At 40.6% G+C, this 17,271-nt stretch overlaps 2 protein-coding genes across 2 annotated transcripts; one reads left to right on the top strand and one right to left on the bottom strand.

Moving 5' to 3' along the window:
• Window positions 1-5,954: 5,954 nt before the first annotated feature.
• Window positions 5,955-10,142, top strand: foxf1 (forkhead box F1). The gene is made up of 2 exons (XM_046033544.1): window positions 5,955-7,245; window positions 8,541-10,142. Exons 1-2 carry the CDS (start codon window positions 6,267-6,269, stop codon window positions 8,702-8,704), a joined length of 1,143 nt encoding a protein of 380 aa, XP_045889500.1. The 5' UTR covers window positions 5,955-6,266; the 3' UTR covers window positions 8,705-10,142.
• Window positions 10,143-12,085: 1,943 nt separating this feature from the next.
• Window positions 12,086-16,893, bottom strand: LOC123959314 (methenyltetrahydrofolate synthase domain-containing protein-like; the record flags this gene model as incomplete). The annotated part of the gene is made up of 4 exons (XM_046033276.1): window positions 12,086-14,179; window positions 15,596-15,721; window positions 16,125-16,237; window positions 16,779-16,893. Coding segments are annotated over 4 exons (1,095 nt in total), but the record flags the coding sequence as incomplete, so codon positions are not given.
• Window positions 16,894-17,271: the final 378 nt, after the last annotated feature.

Raw genomic sequence — 17,271 nt, 5'->3', positions numbered from 1 at the left:
GAAGTAGAATATGCTCATATTTTCATTGTTTTAACGGTTTTTTCTTTGTCTTTATGTTTTGGGTGTTTTGTCTCGTTTTATACAGAAAACAACAACGTGCCGAAATACCAATTCGCTACGAACAGGTATTCTAAATTATGGAACTGTTCCCCTGCAAGTGCTAACCACATTCGGACAGTTTGGAATTTGTAAAACCTCTGGACCTGCCAAATCCTCCCCACTGCTGTCCTTCATGTCAAATTATGTGGTACTGCCTGCAATCACACAATAAACCAGAAAGAATTGTACATGTGCCTTTATTATTTTTCTTTTTTCATTGTCTGAAAGGCACGATTTCTTTTCAACATACAGCTGTCAGAACCAAAGCTGCTTTTAACATGTGACAAACTGCTGAACACTGAAATAAGAAAATTTGCAATCTGACGATGTGAGTGGGCTATCTTTAATTTGACAATATAGCACACACGGGACCGATGCGGGAAGGCATGTGAAGTTTTGCAGAGGAGGCCGAAGTTCTCACAATAACGTTTGCACCAATGACTCATGTATTTTGGCATGATGAGCTCCATATTTGCAGAGCGTTGGCTGTGTAAATAAATAGGCCTACTTTGTGTTCAATGCGCCATGATCCAAGATACAAACGTCAAATGACCCAAAGCTCAGAGCACTCTAGTGAACATTTTATTATCTCTTTTGTGGTAGGTCCTCATGAGGCTTGAAATTGGTTTAAATGACGAATTTCACACTACACATCGAATCCAATATTCAATTAAAATCGCTGATATCAAAGTTTAATGTCGAAACATAAATTCAATTTTATTAAAGATCTGCAATATCCAAGCATAATCGACGACTATCAATTATAGCTGAAGTCTTACAGCTGATAATTGCGTGGCCGCTGCAGCAGGTGTGCAGTGGAAGACAGACAAGTGGGCGTATGTCGGTGTGTAACATGTGACACGTGCAATCTACCAACCAATGAGAAATAACAACAGGAACTCCGGCCAACTATTTACTTATTACTCTAACCATTATAATTTCAAAAGAGTCTATGCACTGCAATGTATAAAGAGGTATTAAAGAATAAACATCGAGGCCTAGTGATAACGTGGAAAATTCCAAAGGTGTGTAAATCCCAGTCGAAATATTTTTAGGGAGAAAATATTAATGGAAAGCTAGATTCTTATCAACAGTCCGTTATTAAACTTGATCGAATCTAGTAGTCCATATCTAAATTACAAAGGCGCATCCACGATTAGCCTCCGCTTGAAGAACCGACAAGCCTTTTTAAACAAGTGAAATGCGATGAAAGATAACAGCACTGAATTAAATGTGATATCAGATTAATAAACGCATATTCCCATGAGACTTTTAACACACTCAATAGGGCGCACGAGCTGATAATATGAACTGATGTGTCGTTTTACCGCTTTTAAAACTCTATTGAGTCAGACAGCAGGGTCCGCAATGCCCATATAGCTGACCTGGGCTTGGTGTCATGCTCAGGGACACTCCAGCAGGGCGGGTGTTTGCGAACTAGTTTCATTGAGTTCCAATAGGCCTGTTTCGAGCGTGGACATCGCTGTGAAAAGTGACATTAGCGCACACATTCAATGAATCAACCCATTCTGTGAGGGATGCTGTGCCAGGGGGACTACTTTCCTCTGCGCCTTCACAGACACATAACAGGGCGCGCAGCAGATATCTTGCCAAGAAAATTAAAAAGTCATCGAGCGCTCTTCTGCTGCAGCTGATTACTGGAGAGGGTGGTGCCCATCAAATACACTTCAAATCCATGTAGAGACCCAATGCGCGCAATCAGCGGTCTGCTAGCAATCCCGTCCTTTCTCGTTCACATAAACACCACTTAAACGAAAATATACACGGCCACCTACAGCGCAGGGAAAGTGATGAGGGGGTACCCACCTCTACATTACACTGTTTTCAATTAAAGCGACAACACTGAGTGAACTACAGGCGACATTGCAGCGACGAAGACACAGAAAACCAATTAGGGTGCATCTTAAAACCATTTGTTGGACAAAAAAAAAACGTCAGTGAAGACAGTGGAACATCTTGTGTAGGCCTACACATACATTTATAATCAAAATTATTTCACAAGATTAATTGTTTCATCATAGAAATTTTAATTTGGGCAATTAATATAAATCAAAAAAAAATTATAAAATGTGTTTATTTCAGAGATCTTGTGATATAAAGAAGCGATAAACCACCAGTACTGGTTTATTTTCTAAAAAGCGCACGCACAAATATTTCCGCGCAAAACAAGTTTGCCAGTTGTCTGTGCATCTCGGAGTTGCATTATTTGCATTGTCTTTCACACGTAAAGTCCAACATCACACGAGAAAATAAAATCAGACAAATAAATCCGGGAAATCTATTATTATCAAAAAAACATATATTCTGCTATCAAACTGCAGACCCTCTGACTATTGACCCTTTGTAAAAATCCGCTGTCACTGAATATCAACTTTCAAGTCTTTATGGGGTTTTTAAAATGTACCGATCTATGTATTTATTGCATATAATATTAATGGGAAAAAAAAACATTTGACCTTTTCTCTCCATATTATAAATGAGACGACATCAAACGCGTGAAAGTTTAAAGAAGATAAACGTCAAACTTAAGAAAGTTCATTAGACTGTGTGATTGCCATATATAAATATTGCTTCAAAACCTGATTCAAGTTCAAGGCGGATGAATTTACTGCCAGTTGATCAATCACTCCGTCGCACTGTCCTCCAAACAAAGTCCCTGCGGCCTCTCGGTGACCCTCTGCGGCCCTCTTTCCATGCAGAGGAGGGAAACTGGTTTATTTCTCGAAGATGTAATAAATAAATGTAATGCTTAAACATTTTCTTAGTGACTTTATATCAGACGTGATCCCCCCAACAGTTTCATCTGTTTCTGTCAAATCAAAGGCCAAATCAAATTATACTGCTGAGCGCTGCAGATGTTGGATCTATAATCCGCCTGGTGTATTTGCCTAATTGGTATGAATAAGCAATACCTTTGAAGCTATCCATGTCCTGACTTGCTCAGATGATGTGACACAATGTAACCTTGTGGGGAGACCTCAGCCTGTATAATAAAGATCTTAATGCCCAATGAAACAAATCCTCAAATAGGCTAAGCGGCACAAGACAACACTGAACTTAGGGCCTAGCAGTAATTATCGAAATAGACAATAATGTTGAGATTACGAGAAAAAAGCCTAAAATATCTTCTCGGCCTTTTAATTTAGTGTTCCACTGTGCCAGTGTTTAAGCTGACTGAATGAAAATGTAACCAATTAGAAATGTACATTATGCAGAACGTTGCAACGTCGCAATTTTAATGGGTCAGACATTGGTCTCAATACACTAAATAACGGCCCGGAAAGCCTGTCAGGACTGTACACTCTGCGGTGTACCTCCACCTAAGTGGCCGAGCATTCCTGAGGATGCAGCGCTGTCAAATATTTCATGATGGGACGTCATGGAAAAGTGCATGACTTCGTCTGCGATAGAGCAACAGGGAAGCTCTGACCTCGGGACTCGAGCCTCTGTAGTGACGAACATAATCTGCCACCGACACTGTTGCAGCAACTGTGACCTCTGAACGAGCGACGTGATCTGAAATTCTGGATTGAAATTATTTTTTATGATGCAATAATATTATGATATTAAGATCAGGATCCTTGTTATTTCCGATTGATTACTGCACTAACCTTAGGTTAGCCTATCAAAAGACAACTGATTTGGGAGCTTTTTACTGGTGAAAGAAGAATGCAGTGGGGAGTAGCGCATCAGCATCCAACACTGATGGTTTGCGTAAACATTTAACCACGGACACTGGCTTTGGATGGCTAAGTTTCAAAATAGTCTATAAATAGGCCTATATATGACAAAGAAAGAATAACACGACATGGGGCGAATGAGCGTGTGAGGGGGAAAAAAGCGCCCTAATGGAATGAAGTCATCAGTGGTAATTAAATGCAGTGGGCAGAGAGAGGACGGGAGCGCGCCTACCCCTGGTGCGCGCTGGGTGGTCTGCTATGCTGATAAATGTGTGTCCCTCACTCCAGGCGAGTGGCCGAGCAGGCACCGGTTAAAACAATACTTACATTCATTTATCTACGGATTTAAATCTCCCCTGCAACAGCAAAAACTAACAGTGGCACGTCTGTCACCTTTGGGTTGACAATGAAAATTTGCCAATGAATTGTTATATCGCTTTCCCTGTGGCAAACCGCCTGAAACCTACAAACAAACAAAAAAGGCAGCTGTTCCTGTTTTGGGGCTGGACAGTTCCGGTAAACATCAATAAACCATTTAAAATTGCACTTATGTATCGGAATTTAATTTAAATATGCTTCCTAAAATTGAACTAACAAACATTCTGCCGCATTATTTAACACAAATATATTAGCCTATAAGAGCTGCTCGTGGTCTTCACTCACGGGCAACAACGTCTCCAAACATTTTCATGGTTTTATGCAGAGGCAAAAATTGCAAAAATGTTCAGCCACTATATTCTCCTGTGTTATTTTCCATTGTGTCAAAACCAGCAGGCATCAGCAGGCATCCACTAGAAACAGTTACGCCGGTAGAGATCAGAGCCACAACACGCTCAACTAACTGAACCCACGGAGAGGCGAAAGGTTGCGGGCTGCAGCTATCGAGATCTCCAGGGAACAATAAGCAACCTACTGTCAACAGTTTTAGGTTATGGACTGATCGTCTTTCAGTAGCTCTCCCAGGCAGGCAGTAAAACGAACTAAAATAAAGCTTTTCGACTTTGGAAACACAAACCGATAAACAAACTGGTGCGAATCTTCTTCTGAGCGAATTACAACTCAGTGAGAGCCAAAACATTCTGTAGAGTTTAAGGGATAATTTAGACTTCGTTTATAAATTATCCTATAAGATAGTATGCATATAAAACAAACTAAACATCCCATGGTTTCTGTTGTGGCACTAAATTAAAGCGGCCACAGTTCTGCTGGGGATGCTCTCACTGAAAAGTGTTAAATCCACTTTACCTTCATTCCTGGATCATTCGATGGTAAACTGCCTGCGGGAGTCGAGCTCAAGTCCCCGTCCGAGTTTCTGCGCTCACAGTTCGGCGGAACCTCCATCTCGCTCCTCCTGCGTCTCTGCGTAAATATTATGACTGCATTACACAAACAATATTCATGTGTAAAAACGTCCAACATCTACACAAGATGCTGCGAACAGACGGGCATAACGCATCAGATTGAGTATTAACTGATCTAACGGGGCTTTAGCTTGATTTTTTATTTAAAGAAGGCCAGGGAAAATGTTTACATTTTGCTGTATAAACATCCTGCCCATGTTCCTGTCTATCTTTTACAGAAATCAGGAGGGTGGTTTTGAATATGAGGGGCATGTTTGCTGTTAAATGCTTTTCATACACTAAAAATGTTTCATATATTATTTCAAGTTTAATAATAATGGAGAAACATGATCTATTTGCCGTGCTGGTGCATCAACCATGTGGCCTGATATGGAGATCCTATTTGCACTGCAGGCTTGTGATTCCACGCTGTTTATATCACAATATTTCGAGTTGAAAATAAGAATAAAAATAAAATAAAGTCATATTAGAAAGCAAGGCAATCAAAATCTGTATCTAAAGGCCCCAGCCAATATACTTTCTATCAGTGTGTGATGGTGCAGTATATTATAATCCAATTGAATGTTTTTCCATTCTATGGTATATAGTACTATAAAGGTTATTAAAGGCTATATGGGAGATATATTCCCTATTTCAATGTAAGGAAGGGGGAAAAACATGTCCCTGGAAAGTGAACGCACACAGATGTGCTTGCTTGCAGCCCACCACTGGAGTAGGAGGGAACTGGGCGGGTCCCAACATTAGGATGGCCAAGACATCCAGCTTCCAATGCGCTGATGGCAACAGATAAGTAAAAAGTGAGCTCCTCGGACGCACGACAACACACCAACTGAAGTGGAAAGCGGCTCCTGTTCTGCTCCTTATCCCATTTCGGACGCTGAGTACAAGGCGGTACGGCTTCAGACTGCTGCAGGACAGACTCAAAAGGAAGAAGTCAGAGTTAAGAAGACCGTCTCGCCTTTGGCTTTTGCGTTAAGTTTGCCCACTGATCTTTTCTTTTTGGCTCTTTATGTCAGCGAATTAGTTTCCGACTTTGTAGTGATTATTGGTGGAAAGGTGGAAAGCATCAATTTCCGTTTGCCATCTCGAAGACTACATTTAACTAATGACGGCAGAGGTCCAGCAGCCCCCAGCTCAGACTCCTGCCCAGAGCAGCCCGATGTCTGCTCCGGAGAAGCCGCACGGACAGACTGGGGTGATGGAAACCGCCTCCTCCACTACGAAAACCAAAAAGACAAACGCAGGGATCCGCAGACCTGAGAAACCTCCATATTCATACATAGCTTTAATAGTGATGGCTATCCAGAGCTCACCAACGAAGCGCCTGACTCTCAGTGAAATATACCAATTCTTGCAGAGCCGCTTCCCGTTTTTCAGGGGCTCCTACCAGGGATGGAAGAACTCCGTGCGTCACAACTTGTCCCTGAACGAGTGCTTCATTAAGCTGCCCAAAGGCCTCGGTCGGCCTGGCAAGGGCCACTACTGGACTATCGACCCAGCTAGCGAGTTTATGTTCGAGGAAGGCTCCTTCAGAAGGAGACCCAGGGGTTTTAGGCGCAAGTGCCAGGCGCTGAAGCCCATGTACAGCATGATGAATGGCCTGGGATTCAACCACATCCCCGAGTCCTACAACTTCCAGGGGAGCGGCGGGGGCCTGTCCTGTCCGCCCAACAGCTTGTCTCTGGACAGTGGGATTGGGATGATGAATGGACACTTGGCAGGTAACATGGACGGGATGGGTCTGTCCGGGCACACCATGTCACACTTGTCGGCCAACAGTGGACATTCCTACATGGGAAGTTGTACAGGATCCACTGGCAGTGATTATCCCCATCACGACAATTCCGCATCCCCCCTGCTCACCAGCGGAGGGGTCATGGAGCCTCACCCAGTGTACTCGAGCTCAGCCTCGGCGTGGGCTCCGGCCCCCTCGGGCTCGCTGAATAACGGGGCCTCCTACATAAAGCAGCAGCCTCTGTCTCCATGTAATCCAGGTGCCAACCCGCTGCAACCGAGCTTGCCCACACATTCACTAGACCAACCTTATCTGCACCAGAACGGGCACAGCACTACAGATTTACAAGGTAGGCTAAGCTCGATTGTGCTGTTTCACCTATAGGTACCTAGACCTACTTAAACGAAAACTGTAACATGTTGTCTAAAACTGGAATTTATGAAGAAAACCTATAGAAAAAGTGAAATCATGGAAAGAAATGTGATCCAGGAATATTAAACACCAAACCATTTATGGGCTAAATTATATTTGTAGTTAAGGGTAAAGTATTTGTTCAAGTATTTGTATGGTCTTATGCCAAACGTGGTCCTAATGGAAATATAGCGCAGCCTGACATACCTCATTTGAGTGTGCATGTATTTTTATTTTTTTTCTGTCCTTAAATACTTGCTTATATATGGTGTAGGTTACAAAAGACATCAAGGCCATTGAGGGAAATGATGCAACTTAAAGAAACCACGTATTTTCTCCCACGAAAATTAAGCTTCGTCATTGTCATGCACCCACTTAAACAGAGTAGCAAACAGAACTCCAAAATAAAACCCAGATATCAGGGGGGTTCAAACTCGCACGTTTTCAGTTTCTGGAAGTGGATAGAAAAATAGGCACGAGAGGACAGCGAGAGCCTATCTAGAAAACTTTACAGCCGTGCCAATCTCCGGGCAAGAAAAACAAGCGCGGTTAGGGCCAGCCTGCCTAGCCCCGAGGCCCTGAGTCCTCCGGGACTGGCGTGCAAGAGGGCCACTGTCAATTAGCCCTGCGAGCCCGCCTCCCCCTTTGACAATCTTAATCTTGCTTGCTAAATGGACTTCGGGTCCGTGCGGAATATACATATGTAGAGGAAAGCTCTACATCCGGCCTCTACAAATGAAATTCTGAATTTATCTTAAAAAAGGATGAAGATATAGTAGAGCTTCCTTTAACAAAAAATACCATAAAACAGGTGTTGAAAAAAGAGTTTAATTTAACATGTCTGTTTCAAGTTACCACGACAAATATGAATATATGAATATATTATTATTATTATTATTATTATTATTATTATTATTATTATTATTATGTTAAGACGTCTTTTATGACTACTACTAGATCCACAATATCAAATTCAAGGCTAAGACTGCTCTTAGAGGACTGACAACCGCTTGACAAAAGAATGACAACCACTTAATACTTACAGTGTACACAAGTATTTATCTAAATGTTATAATAATTCTATTATTCTTAGATATTTTATTCAGAGCTTCAAACAACTTTCTCAGGATTGTCAAAGTCTCATTAAACATCCGTCAGTTGGCCTACAATGAGGTTTATATAGTTTTGTAGACCATGTATACTTAATATATATTTTAAACTACCTCTTCACAGGTATTCCTCGGTACCATTCCCAGTCTCCAAGCATGTGTGACCGAAAGGAGTTCGTCTTCTCGTTCAACGCCATGACGTCCTCGGCGATGCATTCACCGAGCAGCGGCTCTTACTACCACCACCAACAGGTCGCCTACCAGGACATCAAGCCCTGTGTCATGTGATGCCTCCACGGACAATCTGCAGACCAGAGGACGGCGTCACAGACTTGAGCCATGTAGCAGAGTGAACAGAAACGAGAACAAACGAGTAAAATAACCACTGCGAGACAGAGAGGCCTGCCCCGGCCCCGGAGAGTGCGCCCTGCTTCAAGCAGACCGGACTACTTTTCTGTACTTTTCTACACAGCGACAAAGACACGGAGACAGGCCAATCACAAAACAACCACATAATAATAATAATAATAATAATATATAATAATAAAAACTTTTTTCATGCCATCAACATCGGCCAGCGGGGTAAAGACTGGCTGTATGAAACCCTGCTGCTGTTTGGTACTTAGTCCTGCAGAGCGGATGACTACCACTTCATACTTTTGTTAATGTTTAATCTTCTTGTTAAAGTAGGCCAATGTAAAAATGCACACTTCCATTTTCTCCGTCTGAACGTTTTACTTTTCTTTGACAAACTAGACCGAGGCTCTTTTTTGGGGACTTTCATACCAGCGTTGCATTTTGAAATGAACGATTACGGGCATCACATATAGGACATGTCCATGTATACTGTATAAAAATGATGAAGGCACTTTTTGAATAGCCTATAAGCGCAACTTTTTATTTATTCTGTAGGCCTACATATTTTAATTTCAGGCGAATTGGCCAAGGAGGTATATGCTTTATTGGCAATATTTGTCAGGACGCTTGTTATTTGTTTTAAAATGAAAATTGAGGATATATTGTAAGCACTGTTATGTCGTTTGTGTTAGATATATGTAGACCATTACTTTCAGCACTGTATACTTATATATTGTTAGGAATATTAGCAAGGGTCCATCAATGAGGGCTAATCTTTAGGCTATATTACAGCAAACCCTTTGTAAGAAATAAAAATATATCTGTTGGGCTGTTTAAGCCTAAATCCACAAAATACATAGGCTTATTTCGATTTCATCACACAACCACAATTCACGGGAAATGTTTCCGGACACTGCAAATGAATGTCCCACTATGTTAATGTCTGTAGATCTCAGGTCAAGCTGATGGATCATTTCTTTTTTTCCCCAAAAAAACAGAAACATCACAACATTTATCGTAATTCGACAGGATTCATATATACATGTAGATGTTAGACTTGCAATTGATTAATTAAACCAAACTAAAAATGAGGGTAAACTGAGTGCATATGGTTTTAATTTAGTAAACATTTCGTGATACTGAAGGCGAAAATGTAAAACGATGTAAGGTCCACACCACAGAAATATGCTGAATATCACAGTGGTGTCTTGTTACAATGCAATAAATGATTGAGGCCAAAGTCTGACAGTTTAACCAGCATAGCAGTCTGTTTTGGAGCAGGTCATGTCTGTTATTGTAAACTAACATTAAATGAACAAATCTGATTTCCCATAAAACAAGGATTAATTGATTAAAGATTTAAAACAAATGTTTTTAAAAAGTCATTGGTATTATGCTCTCTACATAACGACAGTGGGCTCAGCAATTAAAGGCGTAACAAATCAGAGGCAGAGATCTCACCCACGTTTGGTTACAGGATGAAAACCTGCAGCATGGCTCTGGTAGGCCTACAGCTGTTTTCCTCTAAAGCATTTTGTCCAAAGTGTTGATCTGGTGAATAGCTCAGGGTTGCCCAAGACGAATACATTTCTAACAATCTACACACACAAAAAATATTGGCTTACAATATCCCCCGACCCTGTACGCAGGATAAGCGGTTGACGATGGACGGATGGATGGACTATCAATATCTAAAGAGAAAAAAATATTCAATGGGTTTTTACATAAAGTATAAAAAGGGATTATGTGCAGGTGAAATATTTATTTCTCCTCTTAAAAACACCCTTGTTTTTAAATATTACAGAGACATCATCAAAATGGAAAGCAGAGAGATGGGAATAAAATGCAACTGAACATCAACAACTGAGCACACAAAAATAATATATGTCTTATCACACCATGGAAAAACATAGCCACTAGTTATATAACAGAATATTACAAAAGACACATGAACCAATCCTAAATATCCTAAATAATCTTCATTGAATTCCTTATTATTTATAACTTAGTTACATGAGAAGGCTGCATTTTAAGGCTCTTGCAAGTAATATTAATTGGATGAGAAAAATGCAAAAGTGAAGGCATCTTGGATTTTAGGTTCTCTTAGTTTCAGTTTCTCTGTGGTGTTAAAATTAATATCAGGTGCTCTTAATGTAGAAAAATATGGTGGGCAGAAATCTATTTTGTGAGCATCCACATAGTTCACTCAGTCAGATTAGACAAAGTAACTAAACTGTAATTTAAGAGGTCTTATTGTTACTTTTATTCTGTAAGTAATGCTGTTAAGGCACGTACATATCTGTACTTGATGCTGCAACCTGCTGTGTTTTAATACTTGTGTAGCTTTGAAATCTCACAACATGACCACTGACTGAACCCCAGTAAAATGAGCATACCATGGAGCACAAGGGTAGCAGGCTCAACAGAAGTGGAACAGGACATTAACAAACTGATGACATTTGCCGAGGTTCAGTGCTCTGGCGGGGCTGAGGGAGTGAGATTGGGCTCCACAGCTGTTCCCTTTGCCAGGCCTGGATGACAGCGCCATAAAAAGCCTGAGGTCTGCTCTGTGCAGACAGACATGCTATGTGCTTGTGTCTCAATACAATCAGAACAGGACACTTGCAGTGCAGACTGACAGGAGAGTGATCAGTTACCAGGTAACTTCTGTGCAGAAACACAGATTGATACAATTATGACATTACAGAAAACAAGATGCAGGTAATGGGTGCTTAAGTCTGGATGAGTGGCTTGTGTGCGTATGATCCTCTTAGTATATATTTTAGTTTGAGTTCATCTCTTTTTCTGTTTGACAGCCAACCTGTGCTACTACATTTTTCAAAACAAGGAAACAATGGTCACTCTAAATGATGTGCGTTACCAATCAAGAGAACAATAGCTGGATGCACATTCCAAATTTGCTCAAATTCATTAATGTAACAGAAAATAATTTAAAGTTTAAAAGGTTGACCAGTTAAACACTGGCTTTTTATTTGTGAGATCCATCAGCTCTCTGAATTTTGCCAAAATCCGATCAGTGTAACTTTTCCCCGTTAATTACTGACTCTTCAGAAGTAGAATCTGTGTTATTTGTAAGGATTGTTTGAGGGGTAACACACTTTGTTACAACTGGACATCAACAACGTAGGAGTTGGGTGTTTTCAAAGTTTGCAGTCTAATGCCCAAAAGATGCAATCATCATTTTTAAAAGCAGAAAATGATGTGAAGACGCATCATCCTTCACATATTTCTCAAAAACAGAGTAAGAGTCTGCACAGTGTTGTTAAAAACAAAAGACACCAAGACGGCAAGTACAGCCAGACGCTTTAGTAGAGAATGTGTTACAAACAGATGCATTAACACTAGAACAGTTCATGGTAGCATATCTTAAATGTGAGAATGGCTTCATTCTCAAACTGACCTAGCCAGACAATATGCCATGAATATATCAATATTAATAAATGGTTCTAATATCTGTTTAAATGTCTATTTCCAAAATATTCTGATAAAAAAAAACTTAAGTACAAAGTACAGTAAACAAGCAGAAATCAAAAAGCATAACTCCAACAAGGCTGCACTAACTAACATCATTAAATAAAGTAGGTTTACAGGTTTATAATCTGCATGTAGATCCAGATCTTTGTCAAAGTACACTGAGCCAATCATGTTAATTTTTAGAGAATGCCTACACCCTATGTGCAAGGATGAGTTGAAATTCTCAATCATGACTAATGCATCTTATTGCTGCAGTCTGTAATCAAAATTGCATAACAATTTGCTAATATGTTCACGTCTTCTAAATTTGGGTGAAACTAAACAATATAATCAAGAATAATGGCAGTTTATGTCAAATGGGCCTCAACTTTTTCACAATTTAGCAATAAGATGTGGGAAAAAAAGGTTTCTAGGGTCATTCAAATGGTGCAGAATTTGTGAAGATTGGATAAAATGTATGTGAAATTAGTAGTGAAAGGTGTATTTTGCAAAACAATTCAAAATGGTGGAAGATATGTGTGGTCAGAAATGGGTGGGGCTTATATGGATAAATAAAATGTTAGGCCAATTTTAATACTAGGCTTAATGGGCCAGGAATCATAAGGACTGTATGAGGTGAATGACGACCACAAAGCGGCGCTATCCGCAACAAAAACTACTTCTTAAGCCCATGGCCTTAGTTAATAGTTTTAGAAATAACCAACAATAAGACAAATAGGTGTGAAAATATGACCTTAGAGGAGGTAATTACTGTTGGTTGTGGAAATAAAATGTGTATTTTAACAAAAGTTTGTAGGGTCTATGGTTAGAAAGGGAAATAACTAACTCTAACAATTACCCAAAAAAGCACCTTCAAGAAATGAAGGCTCTGGGCACCCAGACCAGGAGGGGTGTGTGAATAAACAAGGCACATAGATGTATTGTTAATATAGTGAACTGGTATGAACAAAATACTTTTCTAATGCAATGCTTTATGATGCTGGGATTCAGCAGTTGCATATTTTAATCAGATTGTGAAGTGCATTAGCCTTAGCAGTTACTTCAGATGGTTCATATAAGTGAGGTCAACTTGTAATAAATCCAGAAATATTACAAAGAAACTACTCTTCTTAAGGCATTTAACGTAGCTCCACAATAAATACTTGTTGGGCTGCGTATTGCCTATTGCTATTACTGCTCAGTCATTTCATTGGTATCACTCTCAGTATCTGGTGGTGCAGATTTAGATTTCGGAGCTGTTGATGGTCTTGGTCTCCGATTGGACTGCCCGGACCTCTTGACTCCCCGCTGGCTCTTGGCCAGCTCAGCCTGCAGACTGTGACCATTCAGACTGAGACCCTGCAGAGCCTCCAGGGCCTGCTCTGCAGCCTCAGGGTCACTGTAGTCCAGGAAGGCCCTGTGTTGAGCTCCCTGCCAGGTGAGCCTCAGTGGGGCGGCCTCCCTCTCTCTGAGAGCAGTTTTCAGCTCACTAACACGCAGTCCAGCAGGGATTCCCCCCAGATAAACTGTGGTCACACTAAGAGGGAGCTTACGCTGAGACACGACTTCACTTCCAACCTCCTCGGGGCCCTTCTCCTTGACATTCCCTCCATTTCTTCCCTTTCCTCTCTCGACGATTTCTCCCTGTTTACCACCCCCACCGTCTCCTCTGCTTTCTTTTCTCACTCTAGCTGGGTGCTGTCTGGCTTTCTGTTCAGACTCGGTTCTTTTCTCCTGTTTAAAATCTCCCTCAGCGTCCTGCTGCGTGTTCCTCCTTGGCCTCCGTCTGGTTTGCCTTTTAGGTTGACCGGTCAGCAGACCGGGTTCTGCTGCAGGAGGCGCCGCCCCGAGCGTTACATCCTTTCCAGCCTGTTCTTCCAGAGCACGCAGCGTCTTCAGGATAGGGATCTTCTCTAGCTTTTCGGTGTCCAGCTGAAGACACAAAACCAGACAGGTTCAGTTAGGCTGAAAGAGGAGGAGTGTCACACAACAAACAAAAGCCCTGCTCTGAGCCAAGGCACCATACCAGCAGATGAGTTAATTTAATAACAAAGAGAAAGCTGACAAATTAATTGGTATTATTCCATCCTGCTGATAGCCCATGCTATACTAATAAATTTAACAGCAGAACATTTCACTTCCCAAGCAGTTAAAAATAAAGACTGCACTCTTGATTTGTTGGGCATTTAAGCGTCTTGGCAGCCTTTGATGCTAACCAGTCGTGTAAAGGATATACGGGGCTATTGTTTTTACAGTGGCCTGCTTGACCCGTCGTCCCCCTGCCCCTGCAGAGCCAAGCTGGCTGGGCAGAGGAGCCTTTGATGATCAGACATGGCCTTCCTGCCAGTGAGGTCACTGGGTCCTGTTTACTTACAAGTGTGTCTTAAGGAACCCAGAGGTTACACACATACATTTCACATGTTAAGAAGACTGTCCCCATAATGTCTAATCAAAGACAGATTATCAGTCAGTAAATCAGATGCAGTTTAAGGTCCTTACTTACATTTAAATATAGACAGAAGTGTGATTCTAAAATGATACACTTAATTATTGTTGTTGTTGGACTGTTTTCCTCACAATGTTTTTCAGAGCTCGTGCATTATTTTTATTATTACTGAATAAATAAGTGAACAGAAAATAAGGCCAAATGTAATACTGTGACAGTTATCAAAGCACAGAGAGATTAAATGCATACAGAAGCAGACTCAATATGAGTGGAGGTGTGGTGTCATTACATGCCCATTAGAGGGCAGCGTTGCTAAGCAGAGAGGCTAGATATTATATCCAGCGCTTAGGACAGAGCATGTCTGTACAAGAAGCTTACAGTATATCTGTTCCGATTAAAGAGTCAGCAATATTTGCAGTCCGATTAAGTGTGCAAGAAGCAGGCTGCAGCTAAAATGCTACAGCACAAACACCACATTTTATTCTAAAAGGGATAACTTTTGTTTTAATGTATAACACAACACTGCATTATGATGAATTGCAATTGGTAAAGATTATCTAATTTTTTCATCTGGTTAAAGTTGAATCATCGTATTTTATAAGTATTGCTTATTTCCTCAGCCTGAAGTAGGCTCTCCTTTGCCACTATACTTTCTTATAAATTCTGCAAGTCTGATCAATTTTAAGATTAAAACATTACATAAGGGCTGCATTGATGATGGTTTGCGTTTAGCCATTAGTGAAATGGTTGTAGTGATGTGTCCCATCCTTTTTCTTGATGTATTAGGTTAAACAAACCTTAAAATCAATCAAATAAACCTGACATTTAAGTCTGGTGTGCTGTATTTCTGTATTGAGGACTTGCAGAAGCACTACACAAAGAAATTAGTTCTCTTAATTTACCTTAGTCCAGATGATTCCCTGTGGCTTGGGGATCTGGCAGTCTGTTTTAATAACCCTGGTGGGTGTGAGGATGTAGTCCACAGTCAGGTCATGACTTTCTACCAACTCTTCAGGGATGTCCACCACCTGAAAGCACAAACACGGCGTTTGTTACACTTTGTTTAAATCGCATTTTCATGTTAAAATGATTACTTTTGCTAGTTACAACTTCTAAAATATGAGCGTACTCACATTGGTGCAAGTTGATGACCTTTGGAATTTGTGTCAGGCACTTGCCATTATTTTTGACATTTTACACAGTACATGGCAAACTGCTGAATTGAAAAAAATATACATAATAGATGAAAGTATAAATTTTTATCTCACCACTGTGTGCAAGTAACACTTGACAAGAGACACTTTTAATGCTATGGTGCTTTTATTGGAGTGCAAATACCATTATGTAAATAATAATTTCTCCACTAGATAAAAAAACACAATCAACTTCCATGACAAAACATGTTCAACACTGATGAATAAGTAAACTAACCTGGCAGTCATGGACAATAGTAACCACCACAGTAGACTCGCTCACAGCTCCCATTGAGGCCATCATGCCGTACTCCAGGTCAGCAAAGCCCTCTCCTTTTCCAATCCGAAAGCCTGTAGGAGAAGAAAGGAGCCATAAGAACTAGAAATAATGAGAGCGAATAATGAGTCCACATTTAATCTTTGGTGCGCCATTTTCTTGCTTGGACTACATCACAGATCCACTTTATGGGTGAAAATAATAAATAACGATCATCTGAGTAAAATTCAGCATTTAATATTGCTGATTTTAATCTAAAAACTGAATTAGAACAAACATGTTATTCATAAAAACAACTTACTGAAATGTAGCCTGGTGGGAACATGTATGGATCCTGTGCAGCAGACGCTTAATGAGAACCATGTGGTTCATTTTCAAAATGAGGATCAAAATCCATTGTGAGCGATGGGACAATTTACATGGAGGGCAGAACACAGTAGAACCCACAAGGAGCAACATAGATCCGATTATGCACATTATCCCCATTTTCATTTCTGTTCCTCTTCAAAACTCCCTGACAGGGTGGCCTTGTTGCTCAGTAGGCTAGAAACGCATGCAATGATCACAACACAATATTTAATACGACCCAAGACCTTTGTCACATCCTTTCTCTACCTTTCTCTGAGACCGCCACAGAGCCGACAACAACCAGGTCTACCTTCATCTTTGCATCCAGGCCAACAGGCACACTGAAGTCTTTCAAACCCTGTAGGAAGAGGTTCAGATCACAGGAAGAAAAAAAAAAAAAAAAAAAAAAAAAAAAAGGAGGTTAACTGTTGGGGGCTTATGAATCACAATGAAATTCTAGGTGAAAATGTTAATGAACATACAGTGCCTTGCGAAAGTATTCGGCCCCCTTGAACTTTGACCTTTTGCCACATTGCAGGCTTCAAACAAAGATATAAAACTGTAATTTTTTGTGAAGAAACAACAACAAGTGGGACACAATCATGAAGTGGAACGAAATTTATTGGATATTAAACATTTTTAACAAATAAACTGAAAACTTGGGCGTGCAAAATTATTCAGCCCCCTTAAGTTAATACTTTGTAGCGCCACCTTTTGCTGCGATTACGTCTCTATCAGTTTTGCACATCGAGAGACTGAA

Source organism: Micropterus dolomieu, linkage group LG20, assembly GCF_021292245.1.
Source record: "Micropterus dolomieu isolate WLL.071019.BEF.003 ecotype Adirondacks linkage group LG20, ASM2129224v1, whole genome shotgun sequence".
Lineage (NCBI taxonomy): Eukaryota > Metazoa > Chordata > Actinopteri > Centrarchiformes > Centrarchidae > Micropterus > Micropterus dolomieu.
The sequence above is the reverse complement of the archived record's forward strand: the minus strand, read 5'-3'. Positions and strand labels throughout refer to the sequence as shown.

Bases quoted from the DNA above. Each gene is read 5' to 3' on its own strand.
- foxf1 (XM_046033544.1), top strand. From the start codon at position 6,267: ATGACGGCAGAGGTCCAGCAGCCCCCAGCTCAGACTCCTGCCCAGAGC. The intron at 7,246-8,540 runs GTAGGCTAAGCT...ACCTCTTCACAG, and splicing joins CAGCACTACAGATTTACAAG to GTATTCCTCGGTACCATTCC.